Source organism: Mixophyes fleayi, chromosome 2, assembly GCF_038048845.1.
Source record: "Mixophyes fleayi isolate aMixFle1 chromosome 2, aMixFle1.hap1, whole genome shotgun sequence".
NCBI classification, from domain to species: Eukaryota; Metazoa; Chordata; class Amphibia; order Anura; family Limnodynastidae; genus Mixophyes; species Mixophyes fleayi.
The window spans coordinates 355859787-355879788 of record NC_134403.1 but is presented as its reverse complement, the minus strand read 5'-3'; the positions used below and the strand labels follow the sequence as shown (position 1 = coordinate 355879788).

Below are 20002 nucleotides of genomic sequence, written 5' to 3'. Positions count from 1 at the left end.
TCTTCCAATTTGTGTTATTTTTAGTATTATTATTTATTTATATAGCACTAATCACATTATCTCCTCAATGCTGTTGGTTGCACTGCTATCTGTATAAAATGTTGTTAATTTATTGCTGTAGTCTCACTTTATTACCTAAAATACCACCAACAAATATTTTCTAGAAATAGTTTTGATTTTTGCATCTAATTAAGACACAGAGCCATCTAATGGCTTCATACACTTGATAAGAAAGAGTATGCAGACCGGCTACCATAGCAACTGTTGCTCAGATTTATTTTTTTATTGTTAAAGAGAAACGACACTCTAATGTAACAAAAGGCAGTTTTCAATTTATTTTTATTTTTTAATGGATTATATTGTGCAGTACTTGTTTCTATTTAATAGTTTAAAAAAATGTACCCACATTCTGAATTATTGAGGTCAAATGGCAGATTTTTGTTAAAATTTGTATCATTTTTTTGGTTAACAATATTTGAATGATTATTCATGTTATATGATCCCGGATGCAGGATATATGGGCAGCACTGTGGCTTAGTGGTTAGCACTTCTGCCTCACAGCACTGGGGTCATGAGTTCAATTCCCAACCATGGCCTTATCTGTGTGGAGTTTGTATGTTCTCCCTGTGTTTGCGTGGGTTTCCTCCGGGTGCTCCGGTTTCCTCCCGCACTCCAAAAACATACTGGTAGGTTAATTGGCTGCTATCAAAATTCACCCTTGTCTCTCTCTCTCTCTCTCTCTGTCTGTGTGTGTGTTAGGGAATTTAGACTGTAAGCTCCATAGGGCAGGGACTGATGTGAATGAGTTCTCTGTACAGCGCTGCGGAACTAGTGGCGCTATATAAATAAATGATGATGATGATGATGAGTGCTCTGGTCAACTGGTAATGTTGATTTTAAAATATGTTTGTTTTTTGGTTTTTTTGCATACTGTAATTATCTTCTAAACACTTGCTTCCGTGAAACCAATGAACAATAGACAGTCTGAAAAATGGGCTTTTAAAGAAAGCATCCCCAACTGCGGAATCAGTGGTGCTATATAAATAAATGGTGATGATAATGATATTTGCTTCTGTTCATTGGTCAATATCACATGCGCCCCTATATTGTGGCCGTATAATTAACTAATCTAGGACCTGACAAATGGAGAATCTGCATACTCCCCACTAGAGATCAGTGGGCAGCAGCCGGTTCTGGCAGCAGGGTTGGTGTGTTGGGGGGTTACTGCCAGTGGGGAGGCTTAGGGCTAGAATTACTAAGCTGCGGGTTTGAAAAAGTGGGAATGTTGCCTATAGCAACCAATCAGATTCTAGCTGTCATTTTGAAGAAGGTACTAAATAAATGTGGCTAGAATCTGATTGGTTGCTATAGGCAACATCCCCACTTTTTCAAACCCACAGCTTAGTAAATCTAGCCCCTAGAGTAATGGGGACATGAAGAAAGTGTCTGTTCATGGAGTGATGAAGGTTACAGCTGCTCATGGGTGAGTTCAGCTTGACGCCGCGATAGAAGGGCTCATCGTTGCTTTAATCCGCCATAATTTTAGTACTGTTTTAAAGGGTGGGTGGAGGACTGTTATGTAAAAATATTGGGGTCCTAACCAAGAGAGATCACTCCCCAGCCACCTACATACCATTTCCTGACTGTGCCATTAAAGGTCCCCCCGTACGTCCACATAAACATTTTTCAAGGCATCCCATGGATTGCGTAAAACATTCTGCTTGGTAAAGACGTAACTAGTGTGTAGAGTCTCGGGTGTTCTTGTTGGGATCCTAGTGGGTGATGCAGTTGATTAAGCATAGCCGGAAAGTGGCTTGGAGAAGCTTGGCTTGACAAAATGTGTATATAGGGCCCCAGTAATTTCTAGATATATTTATCTTTGTATCTCCAGTAGTGGTCCTACACATCCTACTGCCACATCCATCATTGTGAGTGTACCAAGCCCGATCGACAGACACACACCACGGCACTGACAGAAATTAGAGTGCGTCTCTCACTTTGGGGCATATTCAATTGTTGGCGGTTTCCGCAGCGGAAAAACTATTACCGTAAAATACTAAGCCGGATTTCAGCTCGCGGCTCCCTGAAATCCAGCGTGAAAAGTACCGTAATAATAGTATTTACGCGCACTTTTACAGTAATGACTGTAATAGTGCGCGGGGCGCGTTACTTTTGGCTGTAACGCCAACAATTGAATATGCCCCTTTGTGTCTTAGTCCGGACCCCAGCAAAATTCTCTCTCTGGTGGTGCCCCCCCTTTTTCTAGTGACCTGGCCCTTCCCCTTCCTACATCCTTGGAAACATGCTCCCATTGGTTTTATTAATTTTATTTTAATTTATTTATATGATTAAGGACCCAAAATTCTGAATTGTGACCACTGTAACCCATGAATATAATGCAAAGTCCTGCTGGCTGTACCATAAAGTGTACAAGTTTCCTAAATACATAGGAAGCAGTCATTTTGCTGCCTGAAACAATATTCACGAGAAAGCAGCCGATCAATTCATCAGGAAGCAGTGACATTGTTACAGCACTGAAGGGGTTGGCTTATCAAAGCTTCTAAAAAGCAAAATGGAGGTGTTGCCCATAGCAACCAATCAGATTCTAGCTATCATCTATCTACTACATTCCAGAGTATGATAGGTAGAATCTGATTGGTTGCTATGGGCAACACCTCCACTTTTCCTTTTTAGAAAGTTTGATAAATCTACACCTTCATGTCTATTATTTATGACTAATTTCCATGGTCCAGCTGTTCCAATGGTGAATAGGTTGTAGTCTCACAAATTTGCTGCAACTCACAAAATGGCTGCCTGAACTAGATGTAGGTGACAAGTACACGTAACAATATATCATTATTGGATGATTCATGTGTTTTAACGTTATGGTTCCTCTGCTACAAAACACGCACGGCAACATTCTTAAGCAAACTGTGATTTTATGAAAACAGTTGAATTACAATAGAAAAAAAATGTGAATTAAATAGAAGGTACAATGACAGGAATGTCATCCACATTACAAGGAAACAAACATTTCATGGTTTATGTTACATATGGCGCGAGGAAAGAAAACGGAACAGGTTCCTTCTGCTACATCTTCAGCAACTTCTAACAATAAGCGCTAATTATATATTCATGTAAGATGCTCACATATTTCTGCCCAAATTGCTAACTCTTTGAAAACATTCTTTGGTTCAAACTGAGGGTGCGGATTCATCAGAGAGAAGAAAACACAGCCGACACATCTGATCTGTGGAGTCAGCCTTTGCTTTTCCACCTCACACACACAAAAAAAAATCTTTACATAGCTTGTTATTAGGACAGATTTCAGCTGAATTCCACAAGCCCCTTTCAAAAGGCAGTTAGCTGTGAAAACCCGAACAGGAAACCTGTATTTATTGTGAAAACATACCATTTGTTCTAGATGTATGCCCCTCTTAAAATAAAATTGTTGTTAGACAGGTCTTTCTGGACAAACCATGTTGCCATGTGGCGGGGTAAATGCATTTATTTTTTTGCATGTAGCACACAAATACTGTCTAGCTATATTTTTACACCGCAATTTACAGTTGTGCTAGGAAACCCCCCCCCCTCTAAACCTGTCCACACATTTTAAATTTGACCCCCGCCCTGTGGTGCACCATAGATTTTCCAAGGTGCAAATTTGCTCCTTTCGTTGCTCCTAACTCTAAATGACTGTGTCTTGTATTGCTCTTTTCAATGGTGTTCAAATATCAGAGACAGATTGTTCAAAAGAGTTATAACCAAACCAGTTTTCTACCATTCTATAGAATCATTTTGCCACTGAGGGAATCCAAGGTCATATTGGCTTGTAGCCATATGCTTTACTGAACATTTCTAGGAAAATGGTAGTTTTATTACTAAATATGTTATATTTTCCCCGTAACTGAGGGGATTTGATCCGTAGCGAGTGCCGGGATGCAGAAACTCTAGTAACGAAAACTAGAGCCAAGTATGTCTGTGGCTTATCTTGTATCTTGTAAACAATCCTTGTATGCCCATGCAAAATGAGAATTAAGTAGCAGCAACCCCATGGCATTATGGGAAAGTCCTTGCACGACACTGTAAACCATTGAAGACAAAAGTTTAGTAATGCATTATTATCGTTTCACATTGTAAGGATTACAGTAAGATAGTGCGTAATGTTGTCCATTGGCAGCTAGACTACAACTCCCAGTAAGACTGGCAGCCGTATGAATCCACCCGGTATAAAGACTTTAATCTTACTAAATTGAGCAACAACGCGTGTATCTTAACATACAAAGGACACAGTGATGTATTCGTTGTCACAGAGTTGTGCAATTGTTTAGAGAACATTAATGGAATACTATTGTACTTTCAAGCCTTTGTTCTTCTCTCACTCGTCACAGCAACACTCGATGGATGACTCTAAGAACGTGGAATATATATGTCAAAGTTCTTTTGCAAATTTGGATTGAAGCTTAGCGGCATGCCCAGCTTCAGAGGAATACGCGTTGTAGAAACACTTCCAAATTTCGGCCCCTATCCACCATGTAAACTGACCACTAGGAATAAAACGGTAGCTGCCTTTTTTTCCCCCTCATATAAGTCACCTGCTACTCAATTCACTTTGCGTTACATTAGCGCAGTACTGATTCAGACTACAAAAATGTCTGCCTCCACTATAGCATCTAGGTCTGTAGTGTGCACCAAATGTAGTCTTTAGTCTTATTCCAGTTTATTTTAACCTCTGTATACGTTAAAGAAGAACACCATCATAAACTAAAATTATTTATCGACGTTCACTAAGAGAAGATCGAAAGTTACTATTACTAGTAATTAGTTACTTATTTTTGGTTCAGAGTTACCCCCCACCGAATGCCCCAATGGACTAGACCACAATTTTCTCTCCTGCCGCCCCTTACTGGATTTAGGCAGAGAGCAGTATTGTTGATGTTGGTCCATGGTGAGTTTCCTTATGGTGTGAGTGGTAGTTCACCAATAACGCTGCCGTTTGTTTGAAAAGGTAGGAGAGAAGATCGCAACGCTATATCCATTTTATAAACGACCAAAATTTGTATTTTCTCAAATCTTTTAACTGGCACAAAATATGGGGCGAGAGTCGTCCACAGAATATTAACAATTGTTCAATTAGAAAATGAATGTTTCCCTCACTTACATCACACAACACTAAGTCAAACGGACATTTAAAGCGACCTAAAATTCCAAACAGCATTGCCAATCCATCTTTTATCAGTCCTGTCACCAAACAGCGGAGATCCATTAAAGAATTGTATAAGAAACAAGTCCGCAAGTAACAAAATGACCTGGTACATTAAGCTTGAGAAGACACGGTAACTCTTTAATGTGGAATGAGAAATCCATAATGTTTACAGTAATGTTTCCCCGCACCTAAGCTTTATCCACTTTTGTAGTGTTCCCAGATAAGTCAAGTTCACCAAGGTCAGTGTAGGAAATAAACAGCTTAAAAATCAGACATGGTCCTTGGTAGGTAGCGGAAAATTGACCACAGTATTGAAGATTTCAGTCATATTAGTTACAGCAGAACTGTGCACTTCTGCATGTCGTATATTCACAGAAATGCATATAAACGTATATTTGTAACATTCGTAGAGAGTTTGCCAAGAAAAATGACAGTATTCTTTGAATGCACCAGACTCTAGTAGATTCAGTGGCATCACGGCTACAGAAGTGTTCGTTATGGAAGTGACAGTGTCGTCAATGGATAAAATAAAACGCATAACAAAATGATCTTGGTACAATGAGGAATATTACAAAATGTACATTTACAAGTATATCAACAATCTCTTCTCTTTCTAAATCAGGTCAGCTCTCAGAATAAAACACTGTCCTTCAAAAGATACCCAATCAGCAAAACCCATTCATATCTGATGAGTTGAAACTGGCATATCCTGGGCTCATTTGGTGCAAGGCGGGCATTCGAGATTCCAGGGCGTTATCGGGTTTCGGAGAGGTCACCTGGCTCCTCTTTCTCAACATCTGTCCAATGCCCATCATAGGGAATCGGCCTCGGCTTCTGACACAATTTGGGCTTCCCAAGTTCCCGGAAATGTTATTGTTACCGGACGGGGAATGGGGCGAAGTTGGGGACATAGATTCCGAACTGGATGGGCTGCTCTTGTCCTCGTACGTGAACGAAGACAGCGTGGAGTGAGCCTTCACGGGGGTTGTGTTGTCAAACTGAAAGATTGGGGACCGAGTTCTTTCACTTGAGTGACGAGGAGAGAAGGACACTGGTGAATCTATAACTCGGTATTGGTGAGACGGAGATGAGGATTCGATTTGGTCTTCTCTGTTCACGGACTCAAAAGAACGCACGACATTCAGATGAGGTTCTCTCATGCGACCACCCATGTTCATGTTCACCGTCTCCTGCGAGTGGGAGTCTTGACGCCTCATAATCTTCGGAGTTCTTGGGTCCGGACTTTGCATCTCCAGATATTCCAGAGAGCAGGAAGTGACGCAGGTGGGCTTGTTTAATTTGACTTCATGGAAAGGACTTAATCCACCAATGGATTCTGCAATAAATAACATAACATAATATAAAGTATTTGCATATACAACCTGAATGGAAAAAATACTTGACGAAACCTGAACTACAATATTAAAGTACAATACGTGCATTGAATTACATTCCCACAGTGATATTAAAATTCCTTTCAGACTAGTTTCTAGCGGTTCTTCCACTTTTCAACCATATGAATTGTATAAATGTTGGCGTCATATACTCTCGTAATGTAAACAACAAGGACTGTGGGTACAGACTGGCGACCTTTAGTACTCCAGCTCTCTAAACGTTCAATAATTGTATCACTTATATATTTACTACAGATAGATACAGATTAATGAGGCTATGCCATGATCCCCTAAATTGCAGATAATGGTTTCTTAAATGTTCCTATCACACAAAAGTGGTTACAAACTTGGGAAAAGTATGAATGTTGCTTAGGAAACAAAGTATTTAAGGGTCACTAAGACATTTGACCATAAAAATCCAATTAGATCAACATCTGTTTTTATTTATTACAGAGAAGATGATAGTTGTTAGGGGAAATCCACCCCATATCTTTTTAATTCATATCCCCACGTTAGAATAAGACGATTTGCAAATCATTCTTTTTATTTTATTCGGCTGCCTAGGGTGTAATATAAACAATTAAATATATCAGCAACACTAACAAAGGCCAGATTAACATCTTTTCAAACTCACTTGATACTGGTCGTCTGATTTCTTCATCAGACAAGTAGATAAAGTTAACAAATTTATTTTATGCTTTACTTATACTGCAGAAAGATCAACAAAAAATATTCTCATTGCTTTTAGCAAATGGGATACTTTAAAAAAAAAAAAAAAAAAAAAGTACACAGAAGCCCGTTTCCTAGAAATGTAATTATGGGGAATGTTTAGTGTTTTGTGTCAGTGTCCCTTCAAACATCTTGACCTTGTTACCCATAAGCATCAAAGCAAGTTTGGCTACTTTACAAAGAATTTAGCACTTTCAAGGTACTGCTGCGGGCTTTAACCCTTACCTCGCTCGGACTTAGACGACTTTCTTTCCCTGACGGAAGGCTTGGCATTATGTCCTTGTGTCATGAGACAGGTGGGTTGTCTGTGAGAAGGAGAACATTTTTCCATCTTCTTCTGACCAGCACGCTGCTCACCTCGCTTTTCTGGGTCTTTGGGTTTACGTTCCTAACAAATATACAGATAAAATCTCATTGTCAAAACAAGTGATAAATGTAGAAGGTTTTATCAGAAACTCAACTTCCTGCTGTTTACAGGAGAGAGACCATCACTCACACTTCACAGATATTATGTCAAGCCCGATATGTATTTAACAACTATTAACACTATGGGATAGATTTATCAAACTTTTTAAAAAGCAGAAGTGGAGGTTTGGCCCACAGCAACCAATCAGATGCTAGCTATCATTTCCTAGAATGTTCTAAATAAACGGTAGCTAGAATCTGATTGGTTGCTATGGGCGACATCTCCACTTTTCCTAGTTAGAAGGCTTGATACATCTACCCCTAAAATTCTAATATAATAACCAAGCATACATTGATAACTGCTACACATGCCAAAGTTACTGAGACTTGTCTTGTTGCTCCTGAGCTGCTGGTTTCTAATAGTTACATAGTTGAAAAGGAAAGTTTTTCTTTAAGTTGGGGATGCTTTCTTTAAAAGCCCATTTTTCAGACTGTCTATTGTTCATTGGTTTCACGGAAGCAAGTGTTTAGAAGAAAATTACAGTATGCAAAAAAAACAAAAAACAAACATATTTTAAAATCAACATTACCAGTTGACCAGAGCACTCATCATCATTTATTTATATAGTGCCACTAATTCCGCAGCGCTGTACAGAGAACTCATTCACATCAGTCCCTGCCCCATTGAGCTTACAGTCTAAATTCCCTAATATAGACTCCCATCGAATAAAATGGGTACGGTACAAAATCAAAGAAATGGGTGAAATGGAGGCACACAATGAACTTTGCAAAGCGGACGATTTAATTCAGAATGGCTGAAGTTTTGAGGACTACAGCCCTTCTTTCTCAGAGCATTGTAGAATTACTTCAAGTAGAATAACATGTCAACATGTCTGCACACAGCAGGGACACGCCTCTGTGACATGCGATTCAATCAACTGGCAATACTGTCATGTGATGCTTGTGTCCTATTTGTTGTTACGTGACCCAACCTATGACGTAACTTGTAACCATTGTGTGGTCCTGTTCTTCAACATGTCATTGTATCCTAGTGATTCCACATGTTACATGAACACTGCTACATCCCACAACATGCCTGTTTCCAATTGTGTGTTAATGAGTGATCATATGCAGTAGATTACCTTAGGCCAGGGTTTCCCAAACCCAGTCCTCAGGGCTCCCCAACAGTGCAGGTTTTCCGGATCACATGTGACATAATTATACCACCTGTGGATCTGTTACAATGTGTCAGTCAGTAATGAATACACCTGTGCTCCAGCAAGGAGATATGGAAAACCTGCGCTGTTGGGGAGCCCTGAGGACTGGGTTTGGGAAACCCTGACTTAGGCCAATGTTTTTGTTTTGAGACTACTCAAATGCCGTTTTAATTTCCATTTTAATGATTTGTAAATGTTAGGAGGAAACTTAGGGGTCATATTCTGGGCAGTGCCTGCAAGTGAGAGAGCGAGTGAATGAATGAAGTGTAGTAAATAGTGGAATTCCGCAGTGAGCACAGAGGTTAGTTCACAGTCCAGTGAAGAGATGGGGGAGTCACAGTTTCCTTGTTTCACATACCAGACATATCCTCCAATTTCATTCCTTTAGAAAGCAAATCCCTAGGAGGAGTTTCCGATCCCTTCTTCCCTTCTCACTGAGAAGGAAGTTACTCCCCGGACCATGGCTGACACACGCTCCATCTGCCACATTTCATCACTTGGCTATTGTATTACATCCTGAACCAGCGCAGAAAGCACTGAACCAGATCGTGTAGCGTTCTGCTCTTCCTAATAACGATGGTTCCTTATCTGTGTCTGGCCTGGCAACACAATGACGGGAGCAGTGAAATCCTGGCTGTCTTACTTTCTGCAATACTTTGGTTTGTGTATTGCTTTTTTTTAAGTTTATGGGCTTTGCTTTTCTAATTCTACTTTACTCATGACTGGCCTTACATTTGAGCATTCATCTGTCACAGGCTCAATGTGCTGGTATTACAAGTCCATCATGAGTTCGATTTCGACTCCATCTGTGTGGAGTCTGTATGTTCTCCCCGCGTTTGCTTTGTTTTCCTCTGGGTGCTCCGGTTTCCTTCTACTGAAGTCACAGTCCTGGGTTACGATCATCTGATCACTCATTCCGAAAGAAAGTTTTATGATGTTTTCTTCACTCGGTGATGTAATTTGGCTTAAAGGGGTTTTCCACTTTAAATATGACTTTTAATAAAAAAAAAAAACAGTTTTGGCAGTGTTCATAGGGCCCCCACAATTCACTGTACAAAGTAAAACCGCAGCAATAGCATATACCTGGGATCTCTGTGGCTCACCATTGATGTTGATGGGTTCTCTGTAGCAGGACAGAACCAACACAGCGGCTATGAGACTTTCAAGCTTTCGGTGACGCAGAAAGTAATGGCCACTAAATGGTGGGGTTCCTAAGTGAGGGGCCCTCACCAAAGTACTATTGTTGGGGAAGGAGTGGGGGCTAGTTTAGTAGAATTCATATTTAAAAATGAAAATTTCCTTTAAGGTTTGGGATGCATCAGTTAGAGAGACATTGGGGGGGGACATTTACCTCTACCGACAATAACCCAAAGCAGACAGACATCTCTCAGACAACCCCTTAGTGGCCTAGTAGTTAGCACTTCTGCCTCGCAGCACTGGGGTCATGAGTTTGATTCCCAACCATGGCCTTATCTGTGTGGAGTTTGTATGTTCTCCCCGTGTTTGCGTGGGTTTTCTCCGGGTGCTCCGGTTTCCTCCCACACTCCAAAAACATACTGGTAGGTTAATTGGCTGCTGTCAAAATTGATCCTAGTCTCTCCCTCTCTGTCTGTCTTTCTATGTCTGTGTGTGAGTGTGTGTCTATATTAGGGAATTTAGACTGTAAGCTCCAATGGGGCAGGGACTGATGTGAATGAGTTCTCTGTACAGCACTGCGGAATTAGTGGCGCTAAATAAATAAATGATGATGATGATAGTTTTAGACTGAACACTCTACACAACATATAGGATAATCAGTATACAGCCCCTTTAAAGTCTTGGTTTATGCATTTCTCTCATCATTCTAGAAAAGAGAACGTAGTGGGAATTGGGGTTCTCACCTCACAGTAGTTCTTATTTGATTTATATTTTTCCATTTGATGCATCTGGTTCTTGTGGCAAACGTTGTCATTAATGTCGGGTTTCTGGCATGAAATGAAACAGATGTTAAATACAGATCACAGCACATTCTGCAGAAAAACAGATAACAAAGGAGTGTGGTAATCATTGCTTCCAAGTAAACCTCTCTTAATCCCCCTTCCCCTTTTACCAGAGAACAACCCCCCCTGCCCCCCCCTGCTAACAACAAGCCCAGTCATGTGTAAAACAAACAAGGCAAGCATCACAAGCATATAATAAGAAACAAACATACCCGCATGGTGATGAGGTAGCGCTCCAGTTTCCTGTTTAATAAGAAGTAGACAGCAAGAGTGTGACAGGCGCGGTTAGAGAGGATGACATTGATGACATCACTGTGCTTATAACCCAGCTTCTCCGACATGTGACGGACCACACACTGACTCAAGTCTTCAAGGTGGATCCTAGACAGCAGGTAAACACGACATGACATTGATGTTCCCCAGATAAATGTAGATCAGTAATTAGAATGATTATTGTTTCAGCATAAAGATAATTGACATTTTGCAGATCTCTTCCTACTTAATAAAACAGGAAAAACTCACGTCTACCAGGTCATTTGTTCAAAAAACTAGTATTTGGCAAAGCCAAGCAACTTTTAAGTTATATGCCATTACGCATTCTATGATGGATATAACATTATACATGGACCAAGCAGAGTAAGCTGTATTATAAGCATCACCTTTCATTTACAGGACCTAATTTGCGGTGGATTGCCCGTTGTCAGCGATCTGACAACGGGCAATCCAGGGGTTAAACTCAACTATCGGGTGCTGGATTTGTGCAGGACTTTCTGACACATGTTGCACTGTTCTGTGGACTGTTCCAACATGCAGGGCCATCTTAACAACATTATGGGCCCCCGGGCAAAGCAGTGCACTAGGGCCCCTAGATATAGATATAGATGTATACAGATACAGATATAGATATATAGAGATAGATAGATGTACTTGCTCAGTGACCCTTAAAGGTTTTTTTTGCAGGTTTTTTTCTTTTGCAGGATTATTTATTTTCATTAAGAGCCGTACCTATGGGGCCCCCTTGCCCGTGGGGCCCCCGGGCAGCTGCCCATCGTGCCCAATGGAAAAGATGGCCCTGTCTACATGAGATGGAACACATTACGTGTTGGTAAAGCAGCCCCGTTATTGAGGAACACGCGTGTCATTCAAGCGTCCTGCAAGTCTCAAAGACCACAGTTGTCTCCCTGGCTTCATGTCCATCTTTCCAAAGGACACATCCTTAAAAGAAGTATCCAGTTGTGTAAGGCTGACTTGTGCTCAACAAAAGACCAAAATGTTCATTTATTATCCTATATTATGTCTAATTACTGCCCTAAAGGCATTTGCTATTATACCCATGATCTATTGCTCCCTGGTTACACTAATAACCTTTTCCAAGGCAGAGATACTTCCCTGATGGGTCATGTGTCTGTCCTAACCTACCCCACACCCCACTGGCTCTACATTAGCTGTTGATGTCTGTTCACAGAAGCCTATCGCTCACCTCCTTATACAGAAAATATCCCTGCCGTTTAAGAGAAAATCTGTTGCTTTTAATTGCCATATAAATGGCATTGGAGGGGGATGTGTGTGCTTAATAATCCTCTCCAAGTGAGCAATATTATAAAACACTGCATGCTCTGGAAAAAATCTATGAGGCACTGAGGACCCCTGCTAATACCATTTATGTAGCAATTAAACAGGTAGCAGACTGGCCCTTGATTTTCCCCATGAATAGAAAACCACCATTACACATTAAGTAAACAGGCTCCGATTAAACCAACCCGTGCAGGTGACTCTGCACAGCTGCTAATTGTAAATATAAATATGATATATTATATTTTATATATGTAATATATATATATATATATATAATTATCTGACACCTTGCTGACTTGGATTGCAGCAGAACAGGGTGGAGACAGCTATTAAGGTTTGTCTCGTAAAGACATGATATATGATCTGTGAAATTTCACAGTAATATTAAACTATACTGTTGCAATTAATCAACGCTCTCACTGGAATGTTCAATAATACTGCACGGCTTTTAAAGAGATTTATGTGATGCAGGAATACAACCTAATTATATTTTATTCTAAATCTCCTGAGCTTATTTTCATTTAAGCAGTGTTTGTGGAATGGAAGCGGGAAAGGATTGTTTTTTGAAGGGCGCAGGAAACACTGTCAGATGATACTGTGCAAATTAACCTGAAGACTTGTGTGTTTGACAGTAAACAAAAAGGGACAGAGAGTTTAAAGTCCTAAAAAGAGGAGACGTGGGACTGAGAACCCCATAGACCAGAGGTGCTCAAACCCAGTCCTCAAGAGCTAACAACGGGTCATGTTTTCAGGAATCAAAGAGATGATAAGCAAATACGAAATTCCACAAGCAGAGCACACTTGTAGCTCATTCCATTTACATAACATTCCTTTGAGTCAATGTACCAACCACCTGGCTTATAGAGCATGAGGCTGGCTTGTGCTGAAATGGACCACCCACCAACAAGCAAATACTGTTTCGGCCTTATTTGGCCTCCTCAGTGCAGGATAGGGTATTCTGAAGAGCATGTGAGGCACTATAGAGACAGCCCCACTAATGCAATGGGAAGAGATGGGGACATTCTATTTGCAAACAAGGCATTCCGAAAGTGACATAAACCAGAAGGCTATTCTCCAGGTGACGTTCATTTACAACAGGTAGCAGGAGGGGACCAACTGACAAATATTTTCTCAATTCCCATCAGTACACAAACTAAACGGTTGCCAAATAAAAAAAAAGGTCTCATGGCACAGTGGCATGCCGCCATCTTTCTTTTTTTACACTATTAGAATTCTGATGAATCTGTCTCCTCGTTTGTCAGAAAGTATGTGTGTGCAAGTCCATTAACGGACATAATTAACTGACATTAGTTTTTGGGCTATTCAAAAAAATGTTTAAGAACAAGTACTGAATGCCGTACTCCAAGCCCTAAGAGAACAGTTTGCAGGTTCTACCTGTTTGGATACGTGAACGTGTGGGGTCCTTTTCCGTGATAGTTGTCGTTAAGCCAGCGATTGGCCAGCGCCTGCTGGATGGTCGGCCTTTTGATTGGATCTGGTTCCAGCAGAGACCTTAGGAAATTAACAGCAGCTGAAAGGCAGAAGAGGGAGGAGACAATGACAATGATTAGCCACTTAGTTCATTTGTGTAATTATGTTATCTCCGTATTCTTTATATTAGGCTTCAAACATTTCTCCCACCCAGATCCTTCTTAAATATATTTCACCCTATTTGCCTAGGAATTTGTGAGTGGTATAAGGCTTGTATTCTTAGTTTATTGCTCCCTTCTTGGTCAAGCAGGCCTTGATGTTATTGACACAGGGATTGGTTATCTGGATTTGACTATCTACAAAGTTCACAAAACCAGAAAAAGAAAAAAAAAGTAAATAACTGCTGTTCTATGAGCAGACCATATGACTAAGGGGTATATTTACTAAACTGCGGGTTTGAAAAAGTGGGGATGTTGCCTATAGCAACCAATCAGATTCTAGCTGTCATGTTGTACAAAGTACTAAATAAATGACAGCTAAAATCTGATTGATTGCTGTAGGCAACATCTCCACTTTTTCAAACCCGCAGTTTAGTAAATCTAGCCCTAAGTGTCTCTTCCTTCATTCACTGTGAGGAGCACTGCTAAACTATTTATTAAAGGAAGGGAATGCCATGAACACACTGGCATGAATACGGAGCGTCTCACAGTCATTGTAAGGAGTGCTGCTAAACAGTCTAATGAGGAAAAGGAATGATAGGGACAGTATGGGTGAAACAGATCATTTGTAAACATAATTTAGTACATTTTTGGTAAGGTGCTCCAAAATTCTGGCGAAAAAACCCCAAACATTATCCATAAAATTCAAATATCTAAGAATTCTAGATAACATATATATATATATCGGTAACAATAATTCTTAAAAATAAATGACCAAACATTAGACCAATGACTTGAAGTCTTGTGCTGTTCTTGCATCATTTAATTCTGATCCCAGCTTAGAAAAGGAAAGTATTTTTAGAACGCTATTTAGAATGCTCTTCAGATAATCTGCAATTCTGACAATACTTCAAGATTCTCGCTTAAAATGTAATTGGACATGATGGATAACACACTTTAAATGACCCTAAAAATCAAGCTAGGCTGGCAGAATACAAATATTGACTTTCCTATATGTGCAAAAAAAACGTTTAAACAGAACTAGGAGTGTTAATGTTAAAAAAAAAGGCAAAATCAGTATAACACAATCCAAACCTCGCTTTACAAAATAAACCGGCATTACATAATACTACACTGTAGGTACCTTCACACAAAACTGAGTTTTCATGCAGACTAATTTCCCTCACAAAACCCCCCTCTCGCAGTAATAATGACATTACAGAAAGCGCTCTAGAAATTGGCTTGTGAGGCACGCAGCCTTTAGTTAGGGAACGTGTGCGGGAACATGTGAATACCCCACGCTGCTTGAGCATGAATGGCCTCCGACACGTGGAGGTACTTACCAGGAGAGAGGTGGGTGGGTAACGGATTCATGGTTTTGTCTACCATCTTCTGATACAAAGCTCTCAGGCTAAACGGCTCCACGGTGAATGGCAGAGTGCCAGTCAGCATGGCATACATGTTAACACCACTTGAAAAAAAAGAAAAAAAAAAGAAGAGAAAAAAGGTGAACATACAGGTTAGGAATGAGTATTGCAAACACAGCGACCCATTCATAACAATTGACAGTGATTTAAGCCCCGCCCACTCCCGAACCTGCCGCAGTGTCTCAGTATTACCGCTTTTCTGGAACACTGGACCCTGCGAATCACACTAGAGCGTTCTACTCAGTATTGTGATTAATAGACACAATCTCTCCTAAAAAGGGCCTTTCTTCAAGGAGTTATTATTTGGTGTCCTCAAACACTGCTCAAAAATGGTGCTGGAAAACCCCACTAAATAAAAAGCTTAGGTGTATTTTGCTGCATGTCAGCAGACTTTTAGTGTCCAAAGTCAAGCATTATTATAATGAAGCCATCATTATTCTTCATTAAAGACAGCCACTGACAGCTCCCCGGGAGGTTCTGGGACAGCAGTAGTGACAAAACTATAACAAATCTTCTTTTTAAACCCTATTAAGGGTTTTGCTTTCTATTATTTTAGCTAGTAATTCACACCAAATGTCAGCTGGTTACACAGTCCAGCATCCAGGGTAAAGTGTCCTTCATAGAACACGGTGTTCAGAATTCCTTCCACATTAAGTTACCATAGTAACCTTGCAGCTTACACCATACATTTATATTGAGAGATACCCATCTAGACCCAGCAGACACATTGTTACTTTTATTAATGCTATCGTTTCACATTCCGTCGACATGTGCAATTAAAAGTAGGATAAGAATAGCAATGATAAAAATAACAACACACCACAATTTGCAATAGCAAAGAGACAGAGAGTTTGTGTCGCTTCTTGCTCGTTACTTGTGAGCTAATTAGAACAGCACGGCTGAGCTGGGTTACTGATTAAACCCACCATGTATTGTAGGCATTAATAGAGTGCTAACTTTTGTTGAAGGACATCTGTACATCCCAAAGGTCAGCGGCTTTGGCAGAGGACTGTTTATCTACATTCCAGTCTCAGTGTGTGAATTATGGGAATATCTATTTAAGAAGGGAGTCTAAGCCAGACTGTGATATGCTATATTTCCTTATCTTATCCCTGCCGCAGTATAACATTGCTTTCAGTGTAGGACTGGACAGTAATCCTAGAAGCCAGGGTTTGTGTTAAACTGGCTAAAAGACGCTAAATTACTCAAATAATCATAACTGGTTGAAAACCTTGATAGACTTGTAAGACAAACTCAAAGTCTAACTAAAGCTGGGTACACACTATAGGGTTTTCGTCCAATAATCGGCTCAACCAGCCGACATACGACCACTTGTTCAAAAGTCGGGTCAGTGTGTATAGTAGTGACACGATGGTCGAAAGTCTGCCCAAATGGACGATTGTAGCCTCATTTGGTTGGTCGTACTGTTTAATATTTTCATTCCAATCTCGTTTCCATTGTGTAGTGTGTATAAACTTCCGACCGATGTTGCTCCAGTGTGTACGGAATTGCAATCATTGCTCATGACAGCATGGCTGTAAAAAGTCGCTAAAGGGACGTCCGCTCTTCCCTTTATTGTCTAAAACAAGGCTAGTGTGTATGCAGTCCATGGACCGAGCGATCGGAACATCCATCGCATGTAAAATCGATCGGCATAAAAAGTTGGTGGAAAACTCTGTAGTGTGTACCCAGCTTAAGCTTGGCTTTGGGTTTTATTAAATAGAAACTACATTTGTGATAGAAAAATAGCAGAGCTCGAACATTTTTCACCCATTAAATAAAACAATGCAGAAAATGTTCATTTGGAAAAAAAAATACCTACATGGACCAAACGTCCACTTTGGGCCCATACTTCTTCCTCGCCAAGAGTTCTGGTGCAGCGTAGGCCGGACTGCCGCACTGAGTGCTGAATGGGTCGGTGTAGCCCAAGATTCCGGCACAGTTGCTCAATCCGAAGTCTGTAAACACAACATACAGGCGTTCAATGTTTTTACTTCTAAAGCAAATAAACAAAGCACATGGCGTATGGCTCATTACAACAACTGTTATGGGAGGTTTCACGAGGACAAACGTGATCATCTGTTATTCTCATGAACCTCCGACAACAGGGAAGATTATTGTACGAGAGTAAGCCTTTCCGGTAAGACACGTTCTATCACTAAGCAAAACAAGAACCTTGTCTGTTTTAAATAACATTAAGGTAGTGAGCAGATCCCTAATTTTATCACTGGGCGTGAATTATGGATACATATGGACTGATAAACAGATAACCACTGTCGGCATCTATTGACCAGAAGCATCTTGAGCCAAAAATATCAATTGTTATTGAATTATAATATATCCAGTAACAAGAAATGACCTTTTTAGCAAAAAAAATGTGCATAATCTAGTCTTAAAACTGCTCTTCCCATACATACATAAAAAAATCATTGTGGTTCACAGCAATGCTATATTATGAGAGTTAAATTACCATAAATAAATAAATATATATATATATATATATATATATATATATATATATATATATATATATATATATATATATATATATATATATATATGATATGTATTCTACTTGTCACCAGCAGGCATTTTTGGAATGGTCACGTAGGTCTGACAGTCTGGTACCCATTTGACAAAATGCTCAAAAGTCAGGTTTTGTTAATACCGTGAAATATTTATGAAATAAGGCTGGGTACACACTACAGGGTTTTCAACCGATTATCGAGTCAATCACCTGATAAACGACTGTTCGTAACGATATTTCATTAGTGTGTACATCGCAACAATGAGCGGTTATCATTCCAAAGCTCATCATATCGTTTCATTTGATTTTCAAACCAAACTAAAAATCTTGTTCAACGACGGAACATTGCCGTTCCAATCCTGCAGTGTGTATGCGCTCACAATCAGGGTTTCCATAGAGTCACAATCTTTTCAGTCAACGGTTATAACAGATGAAGAGCACAGATCTCAAGGTAAATAATGTAATACATGTATAGTGTGTCTACGTGAATTTAATATAGATAACACATCGGGAGAAAATTTCTGTAGTGTACACCCAGCCCAACACAATAGCTTTCATATCAGAAATCCGGACAGGATACAAATCTCTGCTCCAATGTGTTGCAATTAATCTACGCTGAACACATTTCAATAAGAGGGCTTAGAATTCCACGGACAAATCATTAGTTGCACAGTCAGCAGCACGATTTGGCACTAGGGGAAAGCAGAGGAAGCAGACCATAATGGAGCCACACCAGATCTGCTAGGACAGATGAAGTGTACACTGAGGACTACAATGCTAATGGGAAGCTCTTTAAAGGAATTTGCATACCAATGAGTTTGATGTTGTTGTTCTCATCCAGTAACAGATTTTCAATCTTCAGGTCTCTGCGGGAAAGACAACAATTAATGACTGTGCACAGGCATGGGAATTAGAGGGTTCATGTCAGAGAGATTACATTGCTGGGGAGGCTTATAGGTAATAGCAGACATTGCTAGTCATTATCAGTGTGTTCTCTCTTGCAAAGAAAAACAATAGATACAAAGAAACAAAACAAATTCAACATATGGGGTACATTCCACAATAGGGTACATTTAATAAAACGTGGGGGTGTTGCATCCAGAAACCAATCATTGCTTTCATTCTATAAAGTGAACTAGAGAAAAAAGGCATCTAGGATCTGATTGGTTGCTATAGACGGCACCATTGATTTCTTTCTGCGCCAATTTTCATAAATGTCCGTCAGAGTATTTTCATTTCCGTGCACTTTTCTAAACTGTGTGAAGTCATCAGGTCTGAATGAACCCTGACGTTGGATTTGGGCAGATTCTTCAAATTCTTCCATGTTTTCTCAATAGTTTTTTTATTTTCTATAGAGCTATACATTATATATTGTAAAGCAGCTACTGATATTAATCAGTGTACACTGAATGCAAATTGTGTGGAATGTTAGTGATTAGTGTTATGTATGTGCTTTTAGTATTACATTTATAAGATTTCATTGATAGGCGGACTTAGTTTGTTTCTTTGTTTGTTTTATATTTTTTTTTACATATTATTTTTATAACTCTACAGGTAAGAGTCCAGCGTTGGTATCTATTTCTAGTAAACCCTCTGAACAGACAAGTTTTTATTTTTAGTACGTTGGGCAGCTGTGACAAATGTCAATCAACAGCGACAACAATAGATGTTGTATGTAAAGTGACCTAAAACAACCATTAATGGCAGAACTTAGATAACGTCACAATTTCAGTATAGTATGGGAAAAAAAATCTCCAGGATGTTACCATTCTGCTTTTATGCAACAATAGTGTGTGTAGGATTTTGAAAAAGTATTCAGAAAAATCCGCCATACTATAATATTTCAATTAACCTCCCTAGGTTACCCTATTACCACCCTTTACACAGTTCACACAAGACAATAACCCACTGACCTCCTGACCAACACTGTGGAGTGACTGGATCATACAGCCCA

The 20002-nt window shown here is 39.8% G+C and overlaps 1 protein-coding gene across 3 annotated transcripts in view; it reads right to left on the bottom strand.

Moving 5' to 3' along the window:
* Positions 1 to 5323: 5323 nt before the first annotated feature.
* The window catches only part of HUNK (hormonally up-regulated Neu-associated kinase), a 204467-nt gene continuing 189788 nt past the window's right edge, over positions 5324 to 20002 (bottom strand). For all 3 annotated transcript variants that reach the window (XM_075197159.1, XM_075197158.1, XM_075197160.1), the window contains exons 4-11: positions 18859 to 18914; positions 17344 to 17479; positions 15438 to 15565; positions 13901 to 14036; positions 11143 to 11311; positions 10832 to 10915; positions 7555 to 7717; positions 5324 to 6542 (exon numbers count right to left, since the gene is read on the bottom strand). In XM_075197159.1, the coding sequence (XP_075053260.1) occupies positions 5872 to 6542; positions 7555 to 7717; positions 10832 to 10915; positions 11143 to 11311; positions 13901 to 14036; positions 15438 to 15565; positions 17344 to 17479; positions 18859 to 18914 (1543 nt within the window). In that variant the 3' untranslated portion in view covers positions 5324 to 5871. The remainder of the gene's footprint in view (positions 6543 to 7554; positions 7718 to 10831; positions 10916 to 11142; positions 11312 to 13900; positions 14037 to 15437; positions 15566 to 17343; positions 17480 to 18858; positions 18915 to 20002) is intronic.